Source organism: Toxotes jaculatrix, chromosome 16, assembly GCF_017976425.1.
Source record: "Toxotes jaculatrix isolate fToxJac2 chromosome 16, fToxJac2.pri, whole genome shotgun sequence".
Taxonomy (NCBI): domain Eukaryota; kingdom Metazoa; phylum Chordata; class Actinopteri; family Toxotidae; genus Toxotes; species Toxotes jaculatrix.
The window spans coordinates 2,087,489-2,114,113 of record NC_054409.1 but is presented as its reverse complement, the minus strand read 5'-3'; the positions used below and the strand labels follow the sequence as shown (position 1 = coordinate 2,114,113).

Here is a 26,625-nt window from a genome sequence, read left to right as displayed (position 1 = left end):
GCCACTCCAGGGGTACTGTCCCCGACCGCCACGCGATGTTGCAGAGGCGTGTCAGCCAAGACAGCCCTGCAACATCCAGAGACTTGAGGTACTCGGGACGGACCTCATCCACCCCCGGTGCCTTGCCACCAAGGAGCTTTTTGACCACCTCCGTGACTTCAGCTTGGGTGATGGATGAGTCCGCCACCGAATCCCCATCCCCTGTTTCCTCAACGGAAATCGTAACAGCGGGATTGAGGAGATCCTCAAAGTACTCTTTCCACCGTCCAATTATGTCCCGAGTCAAGGTCAACAGCTCTCCACCTCCACTGTAAATAGTGTTGGTAGAGTACTGCTTCCCTCTCCTGAGGCGCCGGACGGTTTGCCAGAATCTCCTTGAGGCCGACCGATAGTCCTCCTCCATGGCCTCACCGAACCTCTCCCAGATCCGAGTTTTTGCCTCTACAACCGCCCGGGCTGCGGCCCTCTTGGCCTGTCGGTACCTGTCAGCTGCCTCGGGAGCCCCACGAGCCAACCAGGCCCGATAGGACTCCTTCTTCAGCTTGACAGCATCCCTTACTTCCGATGTCCACCACCGGGTTCGGGGATTACCGCCACGACAGGCACTGGAGACCTTATGACCACAGCTCCGGACGGCCGCATCAACAATAGATGCAGAGAACATGGTCCACTCAGACTCAATGTCCCCAGCCTCTCTCGGTATCTGGTTGAAGCTCTCCCGGAGGTGGGAGTTGAAGACCCCCCTGACAGAGGGTTCAGCCAGACGTTCCCAACAGACCCTCACAATACGTTTGGGCCTGCCGAGCCTGTCAGGCCTCCTCCCCCGCCAGCGGATCCAACTCACCACCAGGTGGTGATCAGTTGACAGCTCAGCCCCTCTCTTTACCCGAGTGTCCAAGACATACGGCCGAAGGTCAAACGACACGACCACAAAGTCGATCATCGACCTTCGGCCTAGGGTGTCCTGGTGCCATGTGCACTGATGGACACCCTTATGCTTGAACATGGTGTTCATTATGGACAAACTGCGACTAGCACAGAAGTCCAACAACAGAACACCATTCGGGTTCTGATCGGGGAGGCCGTTCCTCCCAATCACGCCCCTCCAGGTGTCACTGTCGCTGCCCACGTGGGCGTTGAAGTCCCCCAGCAGAATGACAGAGTCCCCGGTTGGAGCACCATCCAGTACCCCTCCCAGGGACTCCAAGAAGGTCTGGTACTCTGCACTGCTGTTCGGCCCATAGGCCGAGACAACAGTAAGAGACCTCTCCCCAACCCGAAGGCGCAGGGAGGCGACCCTCTCATTCACCGGGGAAAACTCCAACACATGGCAGCTGAGCTGGGGAGCTATAAGCAAGCCCACACCAGCCCGCCGCCTCTCACCGCGGGCAACTCCAGAATAGAAGAGAGTCCAGCCTCTCTCAAGGAGTTGGGTTCCAGAGCCCAAACTGTGCGTGGAGGTGAGCCCGACTATTTCTAGTCGGTATCTCTCAACCTCCCGCACCAGCTCAGGCTCCTTCCCCCCCAGTGAGGTGACATTCCATGTCCCGAGAGCCAGTTTCTGTGCCCTGAGATCGGGTCGCCGAGGCCCCTGCCTTCGACCACCGCCCAATTCACACTGCACCCGCCCCCTATGTTTCCTCCCGCAGGTGGTGGGTCCACGGGAGGACGGCCCCACGTCGTTCCTTCGGGCATTGCCCGGCCGGGCCCCGTAGGGAGAGGTCCGGCCACCAGGCGCTCGCGTGCGTGCCTCAACCCCAGGCCTGGCTCCAGGGTGAGGCCCCGGCTGCGCCATACCGGGCGACGTAGCTGACCTTGTTTTAAATATATTCATGGGAGGTTTGTGAACCGTTCTTGGTCTGACCCGTCCCCCAGGACCTGTTTGCCTTGGGAGACCCTACCAGGGCAATTTGCCCCGACAACATAGCTCCTAGGATCATTCAGGTACTCAAACCCCTCCACCACGATAAGGTGACGGTTCAAGGAGGAGCTTAAAAACAGTCAGATACTAAAAGTCAAACACAGCTCTCATTAACTTCAGTCACTATAAACATCACAGATCATAAAGCAAAGAGTGAAGAAACATTTCTTTCTGTCTTAATGTGGAATATTTGCTTTGTATGTGAAGAAATATAAAAGTCAACTGAAGGTGAAGATGAAATTGTTCCAAAGTAAAGAGTCAATTAGCAAGTGTTGGATTTTGAATCTTCATTCAATGAGTTTGAAATATGAAGCTGAACAAGATGCTCAGTGTGGATCAGCATCAAATCTCTGAGCTCAAATCTCCTTCAAAAAGTCCCACATTCACACTCAGGTTTAACAGTTTGGAAGAAAGTTTTCAAAGTGTTCACTAAGGTTTCAAATGAAATCTTTCATATTGTGTGAAATAATAGTTTGAGCCTTTGATGTTTTGAGTGTGACTGAAGTTTGTGTTGAAAGTTTGAGAAGCTGCAGACATTCAGCACATGTGCAGTGTGTTGAATGAGACATTTCATCACATTCCAGTCATGTGTCTTTGGTCCAAAGCAAGTTCAGCTTCAACCAACACTCTCTGCTCACACATTTGAATCTGCTGTTCCAGCATTGCATTCTGGGATTCCTGGCCCCACCTTCCTGGTGGCTGTCAGCTTAGGGGGGGTCTGTGTCCCTGTGACAAAGACACAGTGGGACGTTGACACCCAGTGGGCTCAGTGATTGGTCGGCTGTGTGGAGCTGAGAAAGGAGCCAGGGTTTGAACTTCTCTCTCTGCTCTGTTTTCATTGCTTCCACAAATATTTGTGTCCCTGTTCAGCTCAGCAGCTGAGTGTAGCTCTATGAATGTCTTCAGGAGACACTGTGTGAAAATGTCCTCTCCGTATTTAAACCATGGTCACGTGTCCTCTCTGTGACAGCAGGCTTTTCACTGTGCCTGTGAGTGAGGCCATTGGGAGCAGCTATGAACACTTGTGCCTTCAGACCTGCTCACACGTGTTGTACAGATCAGTTCTTGTCAAACATCCTGATCTCAATGAGACTTTGTGAATAACACAAGCTCAACTCAGTCAAACTGCTGACACTGTCAATGTGGACTGTAAGAGTCAGAATCCAAATCTTTTTCAAAGCTTTAAAAATCACTTTGAAAATCAGAGTCAGCACTTTCACAACTTCCTTTCAACCATTTCACACTTTGAATGTTAGAAATTCTGAAGGAGATTTGACCTAATAAATACTGAATAAAGCACAACTTTCACATCATATTCATCTCAGCACACAAGTAAACTATGGAGTCTGACCTCAGAGTCTCCAGTCCACAGTCTGGACTCTGCAGAAAACCACACAGATCCTTCACTCCTGAATCCTGCAGGTTCCTGTTGTAACTCAGGTCCAGGTGTCTCAGATGGGAGGGGTTGGACTTCAGAGCTGAGGCCAGAGAAGCACAGCTGATCTTTGACAACCTGCAGCCCCTCAACCTGAATAAAGAATAAAAGATGTGAGTTTAGGAGACAAAGTTCCTGCTTGAAAGCGTTGAGTGTTTCATCATCTGTTCAGAGCTGAAGAAGGTTGAGAATGTACAAGTTTGGAAAATGGAAACTCCAAACACCTGAACCAACAGGATGCAGCTTAAAAACAGTCAGATACTAAAAGTCAAACACAGCTCTCATTAACGTCAGTCACTATAAACATCACAGATCATAAAGCAAAGAGTGAAGAAACATTTCTTTCTGTCTTAATGTGGAATATTTGCTTTGTATGTGAAGAAATATAAAAGTCAACTGAAGGTGAAGATGAAATTGTTCCAAAGTAAAGAGTCAATTAGCAAGTGTTGGATTTTGAATCTTCATTCAATGAGTTTGAAATATGAAGCTGAACAAGATGCTCAGTGTGGATCAGCATCAAATCTCTGAGCTCAAATCTCCTTCAAAAAGTCCCACATTCACACTCAGGTTTAACAGTTTGGAAGAAAGTTTTCAAAGTGTTCACTAAGGTTTCAAATGAAATATTTCATATTGTGTGAAATAATAGTTTGAGCCTTTGATGTTTTGAGTGTGACTGAAGTTTGTGTTGAGAGTTTGAGAAGCTGCAGACATTCAGCACATGTGCAGTGTGTTGAATGAGACATTTCATCACATTCCAGTCATGTGTCTTTGGTCCAAAGCAAGTTCAGCTTCATCCAACACTCTCTGCTCACACATTTGAATCTGCTGTTCCAGCATTGCATTCTGGGAATCCTGGCCCCACCTTCCTGGTGGCTGTCAGCTTAGGGGGGGTCTGTGTCCCACAGTTTGTGTCCCTGTGACAAAGACACAGTGGGACGTTGACACCCAGTGGGCTCAGTGATTGGTCGGCTGTGTGGAGCTGAGAAAGGAGCCAGGGTTTGAACTTCTCTCTCTGCTCTGTTTTCATTGGTTCCACAAATATCTGTGTCCCTGTTCAGCTCAGCAGCTGAGTGTAGCTCTATGAATGTCTTCAGGAGACACTGTGTGAAAATGTCCTCTCCGTATTTAAACCATGGTGACGTGTCCTCTCTGTGACAGCAGGCTTTTCACTGTGCCTGTGAGTGAGGCCATTGGGAGCAGCTATGAACACTTGTACCTTCAGACCTGCTCACACATGTTGTACAGATCAGTTCTTGTCAAACATCCTGATCTCAATGAGACTTTGTGAATAACACAAGCTCAACTCAGTCAAACTGCTGACACTGTCAATGTGGACTGTAAGAGTCAGAATCCAAATCATTTTCAAAGCTTTAAAAATCACTTTGAAAATCAGAGTCAGCACTTTCACAACTTCCTTTCAACCATTTCACACTTTGAATGTTAGAAATTCTGAAGGAGATTTGACCTAATAAATACTGAATAAAGGACAACTTTCACATCATATTCATCTCAGCACACAAGTAAACAATGGAGTCTGACCTCAGAGTCTCCAGTCCACAGTCTGGACTCTGCAGAAAACCACACAGATCCTTCACTCCTGAATCCTGCAGGTCCCAGTTTTCACTCAGGTCCAGGTGTCTCAGATGGGAGGGGTTGGACTTCAGAGCTGAGGCCAGAGAAGCACAGCTGATCTTTGACAACCTGCAGTGACTCAACCTGAATAAAGAATAAAAGATGTGAGTTTAGGAGACAAAGTTCCTGCTTGAAAGCGTTGAGTGTTTCATCATCTGTTCAGAGCTGAAGAAGGTTGAGAATGTACAAGTTTGGAAAATGGAAACTCCAAACACCTGAACCAACAGGATGCAGCTTAAAAACAGTCAGATACTAAAAGTCAAACACAGCTCTCATTAATATTAATGACAACATGCTGCTGCTTCAATAAAGACATAGTGACTTCAGCTCTTAAACTCGTCCAGCTCCACCAGTGGCTCCATCTATACAAACTCATGTTGTTGACATTTGTTTCAGATTCTACTAAAGATCCTAAAGTTTTGACAGAGAACAAACATGTCAGGCTGAAGTTTGGAGGAAAGGCAACAAATGATTGAGACAAAATGGAAAAGATTTTCACTTCATGTAACGGTGACGACATTTAACAAACATGCTGAGTTTGCTCTGAATACAGCTCTGGAAAAAATGAAGAGACCACTGCAAAATGATCAGTTTCTCCGTTGTTACTATTTATAGGTATGTGTTTGAGTAAAAAGAACATTTTTGTTTTATTCTATAAACTACTGACAACATTTCTCCCAAATTCCAAATAAAAATATTATCATTTAGAGCATTTATTTGCAGAAAATGACAAATGGTCAAAATAACAAAAAAGATGAAGTGTTCTCAAACCTCACATAATGCAAAGAAAACAAGTTCATATTCATTTTTAAACAACACAATACTAATGTTTTAAGTTAGGAAGAGTTAAGAAATCAATATTTGGTGGAATAATCCCGATTTTCAATCACATCTTTCAAACATCTTGCCATGCTCTCCACCAGTCTTTCACGTTGCTGTTGTGTGACTTTATGCCACTCCTGATGCAAAAATTCAAGCAGCTCAGGTATATTTGATGGCTTGTGACCATCCATCCTCCTCTTGATCACATTCCAGAGGTTTTCAATTGGGTTCAGGTCTGGAGATTGGGCTGGCCATGACAGGGTCTTGATTTGGTGGTCCTTCATCCACACCTTGATTGACCAAGCTGTGTGGCATGGAGCATTGTCCAGCTGGAAAAAACAATCCTCAGAGTTGGGGAACATTGTCAGAGCAGAAGGAAGCAAGTTTTCTTCCAAGATAACCTTGTACGTAGCTTGATTCATGCGTCCTTCGCAAAGACAAATCTGCCCGATTACAGCCTTGCTGAAGCACATCACCCATCCTCCACCAAATTTCACAGTGGGTGTGGGACACTGTGGCTTGTAGGCCTCTCCAGGTCTCCGTCTAACCATTAGATGACCAGGTATTGGGCAAAGCTGAAAATTGGACTCATCAGCGAGGATGACCTTACTCCAGTCCTCTATGGTCCAATCCTTATGATCTCTCTGCAAACCTCAGCCTGGCTCTTCTTTGCTTCTCATTGATGAAGGTCTTATTTCTAGCTTTACACGACTTGAGCTCTGCCCCTAGAAGCTTGTTTCGAGCCGTTCTCACCGTGCACTTCACCCCAGCTGCCATTTCCCATTCTTTTTGTAGGTTACTTGATGTCATCCTACGGTTGCTGAGTGACATTCGCATGAGTTGACGGTCATCCTGGTCAGTGGAGAGTCGTTTCGCCCTCTGCCAGCCTGTAGCTTTGTTGTCCCCAGTGTCTGCTGCTTGACCTTGTTCTTATGAACAGCCATCTTAGAAATTTAAAGGATGGAAGCAACCTGACGCTCACTGTATCCCTCTGCCAGTAAAGCCAGAATTTTCCTCTTTTTTCTTTCTTTTCCTCAAACAAAACTTTTCTTTTCAACTGTTTTGGCATGGTCAATAGTTATTTTTTTGATTGCTATTACTTTTGAGGTACTACCAGCACTGTTTGTGCCACCCATCCAGTCCTATTGCAAGAGCATAGTGATGACAACAGCAGTGGTTTTTATACTTTTCCTCATTAAATAGGATTTGGTTCAGGTGATCACCTAATCAGTACCTCATTAAGTAGACTGAGGTGTGCTTGTGTTGGAATTCAACATACACAGGAATGGAATGGCTGTCATACCTGTAGAGATATTGATTTCAGAAGAATTTGCAGTGGTCTCTCAATTTTTTCCAGAGCTGTATCTGAGTCACTTTGACTTTAGTCTCATCACTTTCTAGTCGTGTTGGAAGAAGAAAATACTGAATATATATTTGTTGATGTGAGTGTGGAAAAAACTTGGATGTGATTGAAAGAGTGAAGCTTTTTTCTTGTTAAATGAAGCTTTGAAATCTGTAGCTCAACATTGCTCTGCCACAGTCAGTGGACTAAACCACAGAAGAAGAAAACAGACTTTACCATGAAGATCCTCAGTGTGGATCAGTATAATATCAGTGTGATGTCTGCACTTTACTGTCAGCACAACTTTCACATCATATTCATCTCAGCACACAAGTAAACAATGGAGTCTGACCTCAGAGTCTCCAGTCCACAGTCTGGACTCTGCAGAAAACCACACAGATGAGTCAGTCCTGAATCCTGCAGGTTGTTGTAACTCAGGTCCAGGTCTCTCAGATGGGAGGGGTTGGACTTCAGAGCTGAGGCCAGAGAAGCACAGCTGATCTCTGACAACCTGCAGGAACTCAACCTGAATAAAGAATAAAAGATGTGAGTTTAGGAGACAAAGTTCCTGCTTGAAAGCGTTGAGTGTTTCATCATCTGTTCAGAGCTGAAGAAGGTTGAGAATGTACAAGTTTGGAAAATGGAAACTCCAAACACCTGAACCAACAGGATGCAGCTTAAAAACAGTCAGATACTAAAAGTCAAACACAGCTCTCATTAACTTCAGTCACTATAAACATCACAGATCATAAAGCAAAGAGTGAAGAAACATTTCTTTCTGTCTTAATGTGGAATATTTGCTTTGTATGTGAAGAAATATAAAAGTCAACTGAAGGTGAAGATGAAATTGTTCCAAAGTAAAGAGTCAATTAGCAAGTGTTGGATTTTGAATCTTCATTCAATGAGTTTGAAATATGAAGCTGAACAAGATGCTCAGTGTGGATCAGCATCAAATCTCTGAGCTCAAATCTCCTTCAAAAAGTCCCACATTCACACTCAGGTTTAACAGTTTGGAAGAAAGTTTTCAAAGTGTTCACTAAGGTTTCAAATGAAATCTTTCATATTGTGTGAAATAATAGTTTGAGCCTTTGATGTTTTGAGTGTGACTGAAGTTTGTGTTGAGAGTTTGAGAAGCTGCAGACATTCAGCACATGTGCAGTGTGTTGAATGAGACATTTCATCACATTCCAGTCATGTGTCTTTGGTCCAAAGCAAGTTCAGCTTCATCCAACACTCTCTGCTCACACATTTGAATCTGCTGTTCCAGCATTGCATTCTGGGATTTCTGGCCCCACCTTCCTGGTGGCTGTCAGCTTAGGGGGGTTCTGTGTCCCTGTGACAAAGACACAGTGGGACGTTGACACCCAGTGGGCTCAGCGATTGGTCAGCTGTGTGGAGCTGAGAAAGGAGCCAGGGTTTGAACTTCTCTCTCTGCTCTGTTTTCATTGGTTCCACAAATATTTGTGTCCCTGTTCAGCTCAGCAGTTGAGTGTAGCTCTATGAATGTCTTCAGGAGACACTGTGTGAAAATGTCCTCTCCGTATTTAAACCATGGTCACGTGTCCTCTCTGTGACAGCAGGCTTTTCACTGTGCCTGTGAGTGAGGCCATTGGGAGCAGCTATGAATACTTGTGCCTTCAGACCTGCTCACACGTGTTGTACAGATCAGTTCTTGTCAAACATCCTGATCTCAATGAGACTTTGTGAATAACACAAGCTCAACTCAGTCAAACTGCTGACACTGTCAATGTGGACTGTAAGAGTCAGAATCCAAATCATTTTCAAAGCTTTAAAAATCACTTTGAAAATCAGAGTCAGTACTTTCACAACTTCCTTTCAACCATTTCACACTTTGAATGTTAGAAATTCTGAAGGAGATTTGACCTAATAAATACTGAATAAAGCACAACTTTCACATCATATTCATCTCAGCACACAAGTAAACAATGGAGTCTGACCTCAGAGTCTCCAGTCCACAGTCTGGACTCTGCAGAAAACCACACAGATCCTTCAGGTCTGAATCCTGCAGGTTGTTGTCACTCAGGTCCAGGTGTCTCAGATGGGAGGGGTTGGACTTCAGAGCTGAGGCCAGAGAAGCACAGCTGATCTCTGACAACCTGCAGCCCCTCAACCTGAATAAAGGATAACAGATGAAGATGAAAATCATTGATAATCCAATCAGATATGTCCTAATCAATGAGCTTCTCTCTAACATGAGCAGAGTGACTGTGTCCTTCTGTTGCTGTGGATCATCATCATGTCAGCCTTCTACACACATCATCCACATGTCACCACAACATTCACACACCTGTTCATGTCAACACAGATTCATATCAGTCAGGTCTGTCATTAGAGGATCAATATATTTAGTAGCTCAGTAGGTTTGTGCAGTTAAAATGAGAAGTCCACATGTTCACAGCTGGATCTGAAAACAACAGTCAGATGTCAGATGCAGATTAAAGGAGTTGTTGGTGTCGTCCTTCAACTCTCAGCTTCACACCTCTGTTTGGAAACAGCTTCCAGCCTTTTTACAAACATCAGATTTGATGGTGTCATTCATCATCATCACCTCTATGACTTTAACCAGGTGTAAAACCTGTTTGTTGAAGAGCTCTGCACCTGTTGACAGGTAGAAATGAGCAGCTGTAGCAGAAGATCTGAGCTTTTGCTGCAGTTTGATCTTCATGGAGTGTGGTAAACATTTACTGACATGTATCTGTACACTGATGAATCACTGTTGCACTGTCTTCTGTAATAAGTCCTGAGGGTGGTTCTGACCTTTGACCCCAGACGCTCCAGTCATGGAGACTGTAGTTTGTCAGTGTGTGAGATCTGCTCATTGGAAACTGCTCTTACTGGAATTAGTTGCTTAGAGAACAGACTCCCGCTGAGCTTGTCCTCACTGCAGTTTGGTATCATAGGCTGGTGGAGGAAGGAGCAGTTCAACACATTCTATCATGTCTCTCATGTGTAGAGTCTATTTCCTGGATCCACAACGAAAACATTCATTCAACTCAACAGAGACTGAGCACAAAGTGGTTTTCATTCATAACAGAGCTTTGAAAACTTTCCTAAACTCTGTCATCCAAAGATCTCTTCATTCACTCCATGTTTCATTTCTCAGAGATTCAACAGTCAGATGATTGTTAAATAAAGTGGGATTTGTTAGGAAACAGCAGCTTTTTCACATCTATATCCAGTGTGTACCTGCTCTAAATCCCAAACACTGTGACTGGTCTCAGCTGCCTTCTTTTTGTAGTCATTACAACAGAGAGTCCTTTCTCCTCTCCAGAAGCTCCAGAAGAATTCATGTCCCTCACACACTCTACAGCCTCACCTTCACTGACTGATGGACCACAACATCAACCTCTGGAAGCTGAAAAACTGTCCTGTCCAACATGTCCCCATCATGACTCTGCTCCTGTCGCCCTTTAAATAAACCCTGCTCAAGTCTTTGACTTTTATTTGGAGCCATAAGGAAAACCATTTGGAATAACTGAGAAGTCTGATCTGACTCCACTAAGTTATCATGAGGCCGTCTCCATTAGAAAAACATTTTTACTGTCCAGGATTTTTCTCTGACTCCAGGATAATTTTCTCCAGTTGAGCTCAGTGAACAGTGACAGCTGCTAAAGATGATCTCTCTCTGTGAGCTACCTGCTGCTGTTAGCTTCACGTCCATTAGCTGCAACATGGGCTGACTTTTTTGGATCAGTATAATATCAGTGTGATGTCTGCACTTTACTGTAAGCACAACTTTCACATCATATTCATCTCAGCACACAAGTAAACAATGGAGTCTGACCTCAGAGTCTCCAGTCCACAGTCTGGACTCTGCAGAAAACCACACAGATCCTTCACTCCTGAATCCTGCAGGTCCCAGTTGTCACTCAGGTCCAGGTCTCTCAGATGGGAGGGGTTGGACTTCAGAGCTGAGGCCAGAGAAGCACAGCTGATCTCTGACAACCTGCAGCCCCTCAACCTGAATAAAGAATAAAAGATGTGAGTTTAGGAGACAAAGTTCCTGCTTGAAAGCGTTGAGTGTTTCATCATCTGTTCAGAGCTGAAGAAGGTTGAGAATGTACAAGTTTGGAAAATGGAAACTCCAAACACCTGAACCAACAGGATGCAGCTTAAAAACAGTCAGATACTAAAAGTCAAACACAGCTCTCATTAACTTCAGTCACTATAAACATCACAGATCATAAAGCAAAGAGTGAAGAAACATTTCTTTCTGTCTTAATGTGGAATATTTGCTTTGTATGTGAAGAAATATAAAAATCAACTGAAGGTGAAGATGAAATTGTTCCAAAGTAAAGAGTCAATTAGCAAGTGTTGGATTTTGAATCTTCATTCAATGAGTTTGAAATATGAAGCTGAACAAGATGCTCAGTGTGGATCAGCATCAAATCTCTGAGCTCAAATCTCCTTCAAAAAGTCCCACATTCACACTCAGGTTTAACAGTTTGGAAGAAAGTTTTCAAAGTGTTCACTAAGGTTTCAAATGAAATCTTTCATATTGTGTGAAATAATAGTTTGAGCCTTTGATGTTTTGAGTGTGACTGAAGTTTGTGTTGAGAGTTTGAGAAGCTGCAGACATTCAGCACATGTGCAGTGTGTTGAATGAGACATTTCATCACATTCCAGTCATGTGTCTTTGGTCCAAAGCAAGTTCAGCTTCATCCAACACTCTCTGCTCACACATTTGAATCTGCTGTTCCAGCATTGCATTCTGGGAATCCTGGCCCCACCTTCCTGGTGGCTGTCAGCTTAGGGGGGTCTGTGTCCCACAGTTTGTGTCCTTGTGACAAAGACACAGTGGGACGTTGACACCCAGTGGGCTCAGTGATTGGTCGGCTGTGTGGAGCTGAGAAAGGAGCCAGGGTTTGAACTTCTCTCTCTGCTCTGTTTTCATTGCTTCCACAAATATTTGTGTCCCTGTTCAGCTCAGCAGCTGAGTGTAGCTCTATGAATGTCTTCAGGAGACACTGTGTGAAAATGTCCTCTCCGTATTTAAACCATGGTCACGTGTCCTCTCTGTGACAGCAGGCTTTTCACTGTGCCTGTGAGTGAGGCCATTGGGAGCAGCTATGAACACTTGTGCCTTCAGACCTGCCTTCAGACCTGCTCACACGTGTTTTACAGATCAGTTCTTGTCAAACATCCTGATCTCAATGAGACTTTGTTAATAACACAAGCTCAACTCAGTCAAACTGCTGACACTGTCAATGTGGACTGTAAGAGTCAGAATCTGTCACATTCTGCTCTGTCCCTCTCCTGCCCTGCTGCTCAGCCACACCCCCTCATCTGCCCAACTACTTCCACCTGCTCACCAATCAACCCAGTATATATGCAGCCTTATCCCCTCACTCTTTGCCAGATTGTCTTCGCTCACATGTCTGACTCTCCAGCACTTATTTCCGGACTGCTTACCTGTTATCGACCCGTTTTGCTCCTGACCTTGCTTCACGTCTCTGTCCCGGTAACCCACCAGCCTTCTGTCTTTGACTACGACTACTGCCTGCCTGTTCTCCATCCTTCACCTGCCTGTGGCTGCTCGGCACTCAGCTTCACCTCCCCGGCTCAGCCCCTCTGTCCTCAGCTCCTCCGGATCCACGCCAAGCCCTTATTCTAACCACCTTCCAGCAAGACTTCACCAGCAGTGAGTTAGAGACATTTCTCTTCCCTGAACTCGTTGAGCCTGTTAAGAACTGTTGGACTGATTACCTGCTCACGAGTCTCCCATACTCCCTGTCTGCCCCGTTGGTCCTGTGGTTTAGTGCTTGCCTAGCACACGGGAGACCCGAGTTCGAATCCTGTTGTACTCACCTGGTTAGAGTGTACTTGCTGAATAAAGACTGTTTATGCAGATTTGTGCTGCAATTGGGTTCATTCCATACCCGTTACAGTACAATCTGGCCAGCTATGGACCCAGCACACAATCCTACACCACTGCCTTGAGACCATTGAGGGTGTCCTGCAGCAACATGCTATGATGACCATGTCTGCTGCTGAAGCCAGACAGTCAGCTGCTGAAGCCAGACAGGCTGCTGAGGCTCAGGAACGAGCACTAGCGGCATTAGCTGGACAGATGCAACAACTAGCAGCCCAACTTTCTCAGTTCTCCTCATCCACTGGAGCTGCCCGTCCTCCTGAAGCATTGGCTTCTGCTCCTGCACCTGTACCAGCCTCTTCTCCGCCCAGAGATGCTCCTGAGCCCCGGGTGGGAACCCTGGAGCGTTACGATGGTGATCGAGAGACTTGTGGCCCCTTTCTCACTCTTCTGTTTGCCCTGCAGCCCCGCACCTTCGCCTCTGAACCAGCGAAGGTAGCGTTTGTCATCACCCACCTGACAGGCAGAGCTCGGCTCTGGGGAACAGCGGAGTGGGAGAGGCGGTCTCCAGCCTGTGCCACCTTTGACCTGTTTGCTGCCGAGCTTCGCAAGGTTTTTGGCTTTGAGAATTGTGGTTTAGAATCTGCAAGGGGACTAATGGGACTGAAACAAGGTGAGCGAACAGTGGCAGACTATTCTATTGATTTCTGCACCAGAGCCAGCCAAAGCACTTGGAACAGTTCAGCCCTCTGCGATGCTTTCCTTCATGGTTTGGCTGACTACATTAAAGATGAACTGATATCTCATGACACCCCCAACACCTTGGACGGGGTGATTGACTTAGCCATCCGCACTGACCTCCGTATCCAGACTCGTCGACGAGAGAAGCGTCAAGGGGGAACCCAACGTCTCCATCCACCTCGTTCCCGTGGGGGTGCTGCTGCAGTCAACTCCGCTCCTTTGGGTCAGCAAATGGGGGATCCTGAGCCCATGCAGTTGGGTCGCACCTCCCTCTCCCTGGAGGAGAAGGAGCGCCGCCGCAAGTTCAATCTCTGCCTCTACTGTGGGGCAGCGGGACACTACATCTCCAACTATCCAGCAAAAGCCAGAGCTCACCAGTAGTTGGGGAGATCCTGGTGAGCTCAACTGCCCTGTCCGCTCCCCAAAACCAAAGACCCCTGCTTCAAGGCCGCCTCCTCCTTCAAGATGGCCCCCACACCTTGGCTATCTTCATTGACTCTGGGGCTGATGCCTGTATTATTGATGAGGAGGTGGTCCTCCAGCTGGGGCTCAAGCGGGTTCCGTTGCCTCATCCAGTTCCTGCTAGAGCTTTAGATGGACACCTCATGGGCACCGTTACACATCAGACCTCTCCTGTTCACCTGCTGCTTTCTGGTAATCATCATGAAACAATCCAGTTCCACATCCTGAGATCTTCCTGCCTGCCACTCATCCTGGGGTATCCATGGCTCCGCCTTCACAACCCTCATATTGACTGGACCACTGGGGCCGTTCTGGAGTGGAGCTCCTCCTGTCATCTGAGGTGCCTGCAGCAAGCCTCAGCTCCGCTTCACTCCTCCAGCTCCGGATTTTCACCTGACCTCACCGGGGTGCCTCCTGAGTACCATGATTTCCACCAGGTCTTCAGCAAGGCCAGAGCCACATCTCTGCCCCCACATCGCCCCTATGACTGCGCCATAGATCTCCTGCCGGGTACGTCACCTCCCAAGGGGCACCTGTACTCCCTGTCTGAGTCCGAGAGAAGAGTAATGGAAACCTACATCAATGACTCCTTGGCCGCAGGCATCATTCGCCCATCTTCATCACCTGCCGGAGCTGGGTTTTTCTTTGTTGAAAAGAAGGATAAGACATTGAGACCCTGTATTGACTACAGAGGACTTAATGAAATCACTACAAAGAACCGTTACCCACTGCCACTCATCTCCACTGCCTTTGAACTGCTCCAGGGAGCCACCATTTTTTCCAAGCTTGATCTGCGCAACGCCTACCACCTCATCCGCATCAGAGAAGGAGATGAGTGGAAGACAGCATTCAACACCCCAACCGGACACTACGAATACCTCGTAATGCCGTTCGGCCTCACCAATGCCCCTGCATGTCTTCCAGGCTCTGATAAACGATGTGCTCTGAGACATGCTCAACCGATATGTCTTTGTTTATCTGGATGATATACTCATCTTCTCCCAGTCCAAAAAGCAACATGTTCACCATGTCCAGTCTGTTCTCCAGCGCCTCCTGGAAAATTCCCTGTATGTAAAGGCCGAAAAGTGTGAGTTTCATGTCCCTTCAGTGTCTTTTCTGGGGTACATTGTGGCACAAGGCAACGTTCAGATGGACCCAGCCAAAGTCTCTGCTGTCACCTCCTGGCCTGTTCCTGAAAACCGCAAACAGCTTCAGCGCTTCCTGCTTCAGCCTCTTCTTGTTCCTCACCGCCCATGGTCTCACATATCCCTGGACTTTGTTACTGGTCTTCCCACCTCTGATGGCCACACTGTCATCCTGACCATCGTGGACCGCTTCAGTAAGATGGTCCACTTTGTACCTCTGCTCAAGCTACCCACTGCTAAAGAGACCGCTCAGTTGGTTCTGCTCCATGTATTCCGCCTGCATGGCCTCCCTGTTGACGTGGTGTCGGACCGTGGTCCCCAGTTTTCTTCTGTGTTTTGGAGGAAGTTCTGCAGTCTGTTGGGTGCCACCGCCAGTCTGTCCTCTGGATTCCACCCCCAGACCAATGGGCAGACTGAGCTTATGAACCAAGAACTGGAAACAGCCCTGCGGTGCATGGCCTCTCGGAACCCCTCTTCGTGGTCGTCACACCTACTGTGGGCTGAATATGCTCACAACTCCCTTGTCTGCTCCGCCACAGGCCTCTCTCCATTTCAGTGTGCATACGGCTATCAACCACCACTGTTCCCAGTCCAAGAGAAGGAGATTTCCTGTCCGTCTGTTCAAGCCTTCATCCGTTGCTGTCGCAGGACATGGGTCCAAGCTCGCTCCACTCTCCTTCGTTCTGTGGGTCGCTATGCTGCCACTGCCAACCGTCGCCGTACTACTGCACCTACCTACTGAGTGGGACAGCAAGTGTGGCTCTCCACCCAAGACTGGGTGGAGTCCAAAAAGATGGCACCGAAGTTCATCGGACCATTCACCATCCAGAGAGTCATCAATCCAGTGGCAGTCCGGTTGAGGCTCCCCCGTTCCATGAGAGTTCACCCAAACTTCCATGTCTCCAAGATAAAGCCAGTCCACAACAGTCCCTTGGTCCCTGCAGTACCACCCCCTCCACCTCCACAAATGGTCGATGGTGGTCCTGTGTATGCCGTGCGTCGCCTGATCCGCTCTCGTCGACGGGGTAGAGGTCTCCAGTACCTTGTGGACTGGGAAGGTTATGGTCCTGAAAAGAGGTCCTGGGTCCCTGCTCGCCATATTGTGGACCCCAACCTCATGGCCGACTTCCATCGGCAACACCCCGACCAGCCAGCCAATATGTCGGTTCATCGTGGTACCCAGACCTTGCCCCCATCTGTCCAGGATGTTCAGGACCGTTCTATGGCGGCTCACCCCCTCTGTCCTCAGCTCCTCCGGATCCACGCCAAGCCCTTATTCTAACCACCTTCCAGCAAGACTTCACCAGCAGTGAGTTAGAGACATTTCTCTTCCCTGAACTCGTTGAGCCTGTTAAGAACTGTTGGACTGATTACCTGCTCACGAGTCTCCCATACTCCCTGTCTGCCCCGTTGGTCCTGTGGTTTAGTGCTTGCCTAGCACACGGGAGACCCGAGTTTGAATCCTATTGTACTCACCTGCACTGGAGCCTCTGGTTAGAGTGTACTTGCTGAATAAAGACTGTTTATGCTGATTTGTGCTGCAATTGGGTTCATTCCATACCTGTTACAGAATCAAAATCATTTTCAAAGATTTAAAAATCACTTTGAAAATCAGAGTCAGCACTTTCACAACTTCCTTTCAACCATTTCACACTTTGAATGTTAGAAATTCTGAAGGAGATTTATCCTAATAAATACTGAATAAAGCACAACTTTCACATCATATTCACCTCAGCACACAAGTAAACAATGGAGTCTGACCTCAGAGTCTCCAGTCCACAGTCTGGACTCTGCAGAAAACCACACAGATCCTTCACTCCTGAATCCTGCAGGTCCCAGTTTTCACTCAGGTCCAGGTCTCTCAGATGGGAGGGGTTGGACTTCAGAGCTGAGGCCAGAGAAGCACAGCTGATCTTTGACAAACTGCAGTGACTCAACCTGAATAAAGAATAAAAGATGTGAGTTTAGGAGACAAAGTTCCTGCTTGAAAGCGCTGAGTGTTTCATCATCTGTTCAGAGCTGAAGAAGGTTGAGAATGTACAAGTTTGGAAAATGGAAACTCCAAACACCTGAACCAACAGGATGCAGCTTAAAAACAGTCAGATACTAAAAGTCAAACACAGCTCTCATTAACTTCAGTCACTATAAACATCACAGATCATAAAGCAAAGAGTGAAGAAACATTTCTTTCTGTCTTAATGTGGAATATTTGCTTTGTATGTGAAGAAATATAAAAGTCAACTGAAGGTGAAGATGAAATTGTTCCAAAGTAAAGAGTCAATTAGCAAGTGTTGGATTTTGAATCTTCATTCAATGAGTTTGAAATATGAAGCTGAACAAGATGCTCAGTGTGGATCAGCATCAAATCTCTGAGCTCAAATCTCCTTCAAAAAGTCCCACATTCACACTCAGGTTTAACAGTTTGGAAGAAAGTTTTCAAAGTGTTCACTAAGGTTTCAAATGAAATCTTTCATATTGTGTGAAACAATAGTTTGAGCCTTTGATGTTTTGTGTGTGACTGAAGTTTGTGTTGAGAGTTTGAGAAGCTGCAGACATTCAGCACATGTGCAGTGTGTTGAATGAGACATTTCATCACATTCCAGTCATGTGTCTTTGGTCCAAAGCAAGTTCAGCTTCATCCAACATTCTCTGCTCACACATTTGAATGTGCTGTTCCAGCATTGCATTCTGGGATTCCTGGCCCCACCTTCCTGGTGGCTGTCAGCTTAGGGGGGTTCTGTGTCCCTGTGACAAAGACACAGTGGGACGCTGACACCCAGTGGGCTCAGTGATTGGTCGGCTGTGTGGAGCTGAGAAAGGAGCCAGGGTTTGAACTTCTCTCTCTGCTCTGTTTTCATTGCTTCCACAAATATTTGTGTCCCTGTTCAGCTCAGCAGCTGAGTGTAGCTCTATGAATGTCTTCAGGAGACACTGTGTGAAAATGTCCTCTCCGTATTTAAACCATGGTCACGTGTCCTCTCTGTGACAGCAGGCTTTTCACTGTGCCTGTGAGTGAGGCCATTGGGAGCAGCTATGAACACTTGTGCCTTCAGACCTGCTCACACGTGTTGTACAGATCAGTTCTTGTCTAACATCCTGATCTCAATGAGACTTTGTGAATAACACAAGCTCAACTCAGTCAAACTGCTGACACTGTCAATGTGGACTGTAAGAGTCAGAATCCAAATCATTTTCAAAGCTTTCAAAGGAGATTTGACCTAATAAATACTGAATAAAGCACAACTTTCACATCATATTCATCTCAGCACACAAGTAAACAATGGAGTCTGACCTCAGAGTCTCCAGTCCACAGTCTGGACTCTGCAGAAAACCACACAGATGATTCACTCCTGAATCCTGCAGGCTGTTTTCACTCAGGTCCAGGTGTCTCAGATGGGAGGGGTTGGACTTCAGAGCTGAGGCCAGAGAAGCACAGCTGATCTCTGACAACCTGCAGTCACTCAACCTGAATAAAGAATAACAGATGAAGATGAAAATCATTGATAATCCAATCAGATATGTCCTAATCAATGAGCTTCTCTCTAACATGAGCAGAGTGACTTTGTCCTTCTGTTGCTGTGGATCATCATCATGTCAGCCTTCTACACACATCATCCACATGTCACCACAACATTTACACACCTGTTCATGTCAACACATTCATATCAGTCAGGTCTGTCATTAGAGGATCAATATATTTAGTAGCTCAGTAGGTTTGTGCAGTTAAAATGAGAAGTCCACATGTTCACAGCTGGATCTGAAAACAACAGTCAGATGTCAGATGCAGATTAAAGGAGTTGTTGGTGTCGTCCTTCAACTCTCAGCTTCACAGCTCTGTTTGGAAACAGCTTCCAGCCTTTTTACAAACATCAGATCTGATGGTGTCGTTCATCATCATCACCTCTGTGACTTTAACCAGGTGTAAAACCTGTTTGTTGAAGAGCTCTGCACCTGTTGACAGGTAGAAATGAGCAGCTGTAGCAGAAGATCTGAGCTTTTGCTGCAGTTTGATCTTCATGGAGTGTGGTAAACATTTACTGACATGTATCTGTACACTGATGAATCACTGTTGCACTGTCTTCTGTAATAAGTCCTGAGGGTGGTTCTGACCTTTGCCGCCAGACGCTCCAGTCATGGAGACTGTAGTTTGTCAGTGTGTGAGATCTGCTCATTGGAAACTGCTCTTACTGGAATTAGTTGCTCAGAGAACAGACTCCCGCTGAGCTTGTCCTCACTGCAGTTTGGTATCATAGGCTGGTGGAGGAAGGAGCAGTTCAACACATTCTATCATGTCTCTCATGTGTAGAGTCTATTTCCTGGATCCACAACGAAAACATTCATTCAACTCAACAGAGACTGAGCACAAAGTGGTTTTCATTCATAACAGAGCTTTGAAAACTTTCCTAAACTCTGTCATCCAAAGATCTCTTCATTCACTCCATGTTTCATTTCTCAGAGATTCAACAGTCAGATGATTGTTAAATAAAGTGGGATTTGTTAGGAAACAGCAGCTTTTTCACATCTATATCCAGTGTGTACCTGCTCTAAATCCCAAACACTGTGACTGGTCTCAGCTGCCTTCTTTTTGTATATATTGTAATTTGTGTATATTGTAGATATATATACACATTCACTCTTTATGTCTTTATACTTTGTTACACTGTATTTTGTAGAGATGCTAAGTGCTGCCAGTTAGCTGTCAACTTGTCCTTTCCTTTCTTTTTGTGACTGTTTTACTTGCTGCTGTAACAACAATTTCCCCCTGAGGGATGAATAAAGTCTATCTATCTATCTATATATCTATAAACCAACAGTGTGGTCCTTTAAGTCTTTGCTCCTTAACACGTTTAACAAGTCAATTCAACTCAATGAGAAAAGACCACAATTTACCACACTTCATTTAGAAAACATTAGTCTGCTGACTGTGACAAATACGAGTGTGTGAGTTCTGAAGGTTTCATTGAAGTCAACAGACGTTATTCATGACAACTGACTGAAATGAAGTGAAACTGAAGGAATAATTCTTAGTCTGAGAAAAGTCACAATATGGAACAACTATTTCAAATCTCATTCATTCATTCATTCAAGATGAATGGATTCAAGTTCTGGATGAAGATAAACCAGGTTCAGTTGTGGATTAAAGATATAAGATCTACAACAGTAACAGACAGTGAACTGACCTCAGACTCTCCAGTCTACAGTGTGGACTCTTCAATCCAGCAGACAGAAGCTTTACCCCTGAATCCTGCAGCTTGTTGTCACTCAGGTCCAGGTGTCTCAGACTAGAGGACTGGGAGCTGAGAACTGAGGACAGAGCTTTACAGCTTCTCTCTGAGAGGTTACATCTGCTCAGTCTGAAGAGGAAACAATGAAGAAAAAGTCAAATAACATTTGTGTTGAAAGGACAATCAAAGGAACAAAACTCTCAGTTTGCTCTGCAGCTCACAGCAAACTAACAGACCTGCATTTGAAAACTGGGCCAAACATCAAACACAGATTTGTTGAGTGAAGCAGAAATATCAGCTCTTTATCCACCTGCTAACCAATGAGGAGTCTCTACATTGATGATCATCTTTCATTGACTCTGATTCAAATCCTTTCTGTTTTATACTCAACAAGTTGGAGACATGACAGTTAAATATGACACAATCAGTAATAAACAGACATGTACAGACAAGGCCGTAAGTATTTGGACAGTTAGACATGATATGTTATTTGGGATCTCAGCACATTCACTTTAAAATATAATAATGGATACTACAGTCAATGACTGCAAAGGATTTTACTCTAAATATTAAATCTGATGAGTTTGTTTCATGTGTATTTGTCCAGTTACTTTTGAACCACTAAAAGGGCTGAATCTCCCACACAGTTCTTTCTATACTGATGTCAACCTGCTCAAATTAAAGCTGAGACTTGGCTCTTTAATGTAGGATCCATTATTTTAATTCGGATTCAATGTGATGAAGCTCAGAGCTCAGAGATGATGATAAGGAATTAAAGCAGAGAGGAATTTATTTTCCCTCCTGCTGAATAAAATAACAGAGTCTTTATATAATGATGAATAAATCCAACTATCTATACACTTACAGAGCTTTGTTAGAGGCTTTGACAACTGGCAGCAGCTTCAGAAGAGCCTCCTCTGAAGCAGAGTATTTCTTCAGGTCAAACACGTCCAGATCTTTTTCTGACGACAGTAAGATGAAGACCAGAGCTGACCATTGAGCAGGAGACAGTTTATCTGTGGAGAGACGTCCTGAACTCAGGGACTGTTGGATCTGCTCCACTAGAGAACGATCATTCAGTTCATTCAGACAGTGGAACAGGTTGATGCTTTGCTCTGCAGAGGGAGTCTCTTCAATCTTCTTCTTGATGTACTGGACCGTTTCCTGATTGGTCTGTGAGCCACTTCCTGTCTGTGTCAGCAGACCTCGCAGGAGAGTCTGATTGGTCTGCAGTGAAAGACCCAGGAGGAAACGGAGGAACTTCTTTTTGTAGTCATTACAACAGAGAGTCCTTTCTCCTCTCCAGAAGCTCCAGAAGAATTCATGTCCCTCACACACTCTACAGCCTCACCTTCACTGACTGATGGACCACAACATCAACCTCTGGAAGCTGAAAAACTGTCCTGTCCAACATGTCCCCATCATGACTCTGCTCCTGTCGCCCTTTAAATAAACCCTGCTCAAGTCTTTGACTTTTATTTGGAGCCATAAGGAAAACCATTTGGAATAACTGAGAACTCTGATCTGACTCCACTCCAAGTTATCATGAGGCCGTCTCCATTAGAAAAACATTTTTACTGTCCAGGATTTTTCTCTGACTCCAGGATATTTTTCTCCAGTTGAGCTCAGTGAACAGTGACAGCTGCTAAAGATGATCTCTCTCTGTGAGCTACCTGCTGCTGTTAGCTTCACGTCCATTAGCTGCAACATGGACTGACTTTTACCAAAAGGTACAAATGAAACTAAAGGACTGACAATATCAGAGCTGCACATATTTAAATATGAAAGGATGAAATATTTAGACGAGTGTGGCAGACGACTGAATAATTTGTCGTCAACACAAAACTGATCGAGCACAAACACAATTAACAAACCAATAAGGTTGAATTCTTTTCAACATGATGTGATCAGAGAGATGTGATCTGTCTTTAGGAGAAATTAGGGGTGGGTGATATGGCAAAAATATCACATCACGGTTTTTTAATAGTAAAATCACGATCACGATTTTATCAGTTCATTTTTACAGTGAAGTTCATTTAGAACCAAACTATTCTCTATGTAAAAACTTAGCCCTAAAGATAAAAGAGTCACCTCTTTCCACCGTTTGCTACTTCTCTCACACAGCGTGCTTTTATCAAAGGTTTGTGTTATAGTTGGTTGTTTCTGTGTAATGTCTTTAGCCGTTACCACTGGCTGATGTGTGGTTGGCCTCGCTGCTTGGCTCTCAGCTAATTGTTTCGGATGCTGCCTCTTCAGGTGGTTAAAGAGGTTCGTTGTGTTTCCATCCGAAGCTCGAACCTTCTCTGTGCAAACTTTACAAATGACAGTTGTTTGCGCTTTGTCGTTTGGAGAAAACCCAAACCAGTTCCATACGCAGTGTTGGGGAGTAACGGAATACATGTAACGGCGTTACGTATTCAGAATACACATTATGAGTAACTGTATTCCATTACAGTTACAGTTTAAATAGATAGTATTCAGAATACAGTTACATTGTTGAAATCAATGGATTACGTGGCGATACTTCTCTGTTTCACGAGTTTATATTTATTCTCTAAATGAACGAAGGCAACCCGATGCGTTTCCCAGAAGCCCCAGCTCCACGAAAACAAACGTAAATAAACGAGCTATTCGCCTGATCAGTCGGTCAGAATGGAGTCGGACGAGGAGCAGCAGGAGCGAGAGCTTGAGCCGCAGCCGGCAAAACAGAGCCGAGACAGGAATGTGTTGGCCAAGACAGAAACGGCGTTACATGAACTCCGTTACTCCCCAACACTGTCCATACGACTGAAGTGGAGTTCTTTTTGGGGACCAACTCCAAGCTTTCACTTTCGTTGTCGGCCAAGGCTACCCGCTACAGCTTGACTAAAACAGCGAGGCTAGTAAAAAAAAAAAAAAAAAAAAAAAAATCTGCACTGCTCATACTTCGCCATGATTGGTTGGTCATGTTCACGTGAAGCGGGCTGTTAGTTGCCCAAGGCAAAAAAAACCTTCTCGTGCGTCTGTGCGCAAGCATAGAGCTGCAATTAATAGAATGTGCCCTATAGACGATAATACGATCTCTCTCCTCTGGCAGATCGTCAACACTTTCTAATCCTTCACGATCTAATATCGTCATATCGCACACCCCTAGTATATGTATATTATGTGTACATAACTATACACTGCTGCACAACTGTACATACCACCATTAGAGAACCATGGTTCTATTTTTCTATTATAAATGTACACACTGCACACCTGACAGGTTATATTTTTACAACATTGTATATATTATTGTACATATTATTCTCCTCCCTGTTTTTATTTTTTTTTAATTTTATTTTATTATTAATTATTGTTATCTTTCTTGTTATATATATTTATATATACATTCACTCTTTATGTCTTTATACTTTGTTACACTGTATTTTGTAGAGTTGCTAAGTGCTGCCAGTTAGCTGTCAACTTGTCCTTTCCTTTCTTTTTGTGACTGTTTTACTTGCTGCTGTAACATAACAATTTCCCCCTGAGGGATGAATAAAGTCTATTTATCTATCTATCTATCTATAAACCAACAGTGTGGTCCTTTAAGTCTTTGCTCCTTAACACATTTACACATTTAACAAGTCAATTCAACTCAATGAGAAAAGACCACAATTTACCATACTTGTGTTAAATATAAAAACACACACACACACACACACACACACAGTGTGTATTAGTTGTGAGGATCTTCTGTGTTGTGATAAAAATGACTTTGAACAACTCACACTGGACATTTTCTACACTTCATTTAGAAAACATTAGTCTGCTGACTGTGACAAATACGAGTGTGTGAGTTCTGAAGGTTTCATTGAAGTCAACAGACATTATTCATGACAACTGACTGAAATGAAGTGAAACTGAAGGAATAATTCTTAGTCTGAGATAAGAAAAAGTCACAATATGGAACAACAACTATTTTAAATGTCATTCATTCAAGATGAATGGATTCAAGTTCTGGATGAAGATAAACCAGGTTCAGTTGTGGATTAAAGATATAAGTAACAGACAGTGAACTGACCTCAGAGTCTCTAGTCTACAGTGTGGACTCTTCAATCCAGCAGACAGAAGCTTTACTCCTGAATCCTGCAGCTTGCTGTCACTCAGGTCCAGGTGTCTCAGACTAGAGGACTGGGAGCTGAGAACTGAGGACAGAGCTTTACAGCTTCTCTTTGAGAGGTTACAGCTGCTCAGTCTGAAGAGGAAACAATGAAGAAAACGTCAAATAACATTTGTGTTGAAAGGACAATCAAAGGAACAAAACTGTCAGTTTGCTCTGCAGCTCACAGCAAACTAACAGACCTGCATTTGAAAACTGGGCCAAACATCAAACACAGATTTGTTGAGTGAAGCAGAAATATCAGCTCTTTATCCACCTGCTAACCAATGAGGAGTTTCTACATTGATGATCATCTTTCATTGGCTCTGATTCAAATCCTTTCTGTTTTATTCTCAACAAGTTGGAGACATGACAGTAAAATATGATACAATCAGTAATAAACAGACATGTACAGTCAATGCCGTAAGTATTTAGACAGTTAGACATGATATGTTATTTGGGATCTCAGCACTTTCACTTTAAAATATAATAATGGATATTACAGTCAATGACTGCAAAGGATTTTACAATAAATATTAAATCTGATGAGTTTGTTTCACTTCATGTGTATTTGTCCAGTTACTTTTGAACCACTAAAAGGGCTGAATCTCCCACACAGTTCTTTCTATACTGATGTCAACCTGCTCAAATTAAAGCTGAGACTTGGCTCTTTAATGTAGGATCCATTATTTTAATTCAGATTCAATGTGATGAAGCTCAGAGCTCAGAGATGATGATAAGAAATTAAAGAAGAAAGGAATTTATTTTCCCTCCTGCTGAATAAAATAGCAGAGTCTTTATATAATGATGAATAAATCCAACTATCTCTACACTTACTGAGCTTTGTTAGAGGCTTTGACAACTGGCAGCAGCTTCAGAAGAGCCTTCTCTGAAGCAGAGTATTTCTTCAGGTCAAACACGTCCAGATCTTCTTCTGATGACAGTAAGATGAAGACCAGAGCTGACCACTGAGCAGGAGACAGTTCATCTGTGGAGAGACGTCCTGAACTCAGGGACTGTTGGATCTGCTCCACTAGAGAACGATCATTCAGTTCATTCAGACAGTGGAACAGGTTGATGCTTTGCTCTGCAGAGGGAGTCTCTTCAATCTTCTTCTTGATGTACTGGACCGTTTCCTGATTGGTCTGTGAGACACTTCCTGTCTGTGTCAGCAGACCTCGTAGGAGAGTCTGATTGGTCAGCAGTGAAAGACCCAAGAGGAAGCGGAGGAACAAGTCCAGGTGTCCATTTGGACTCTGTAAGGCCTTGTCCACAGCCCTCTGGTAGAGCTGTGTTGGATCAGGTTTGTATCTGAACAGTTTAGACCAGTTGGAGGTTGATTGTTCTTCTGACAGCAGATTGACTCCAGAGTTGATGAAGGTCAGATGGACATGAAGAGCAGCCAGAAACTCCTGAAGACTCAGATGGACGAAGCAGAACACCTTGTCCTGGTACAGTCCTCTCTCCTCTTTAAAGACCTGTGTGAACACTCCTGAGTACACTGAGGCTGCTCTGATATCGATGCCACACTCTGTCAGGTCTGATTCATAGAAGATCAGGTTTCCTTTCTGCAGCTGCTCAAAAGCCAGTTTTCCCAGAGACTCAATCATCTTCCTGGTCTCTGGACTCCAGTGTGGATCTGTCTCAGCTCCTCCATCATACTTAACATTCTTCAGTTTGGACTGAACCACCAGGAAGTGGATGTACATCTCAGTCAGGGTCTTGGGCAGCCCTCCTCCCTCTCTGGTTTTCAACACATCCTCCAGAACTGTAGCAGTGATCCAGCTGAAGACCGGGATGTGGCACATGATGTGGAGGCTTCGTGAAGTCTTGATGTGGGAGATGATCCTTCTGACCTGCTCCTCCTCTCTGAACCTCTTCCTGAAGTACTCCTCCTTCTGTGGGTCAGTGAACCCTCTGACCTCTGTCACCATGTCAACACAT

At 44.9% G+C, this 26,625-nt stretch overlaps 1 protein-coding gene across 1 annotated transcript in view; it reads right to left on the bottom strand.

Moving 5' to 3' along the window:
- The window catches only part of LOC121195762 (NACHT, LRR and PYD domains-containing protein 14-like), an 87,184-nt gene that overhangs the window by 8,724 nt on the left and 51,835 nt on the right, over positions 1-26,625 (bottom strand). Inside the window, exons 7-8 of the mRNA XM_041059420.1 lie at positions 17,095-17,271; positions 10,958-11,134 (exon numbers count right to left, since the gene is read on the bottom strand). Of these exons, the coding sequence (XP_040915354.1) occupies positions 10,958-11,134; positions 17,095-17,271 (354 nt within the window). The remainder of the gene's footprint in view (positions 1-10,957; positions 11,135-17,094; positions 17,272-26,625) is intronic.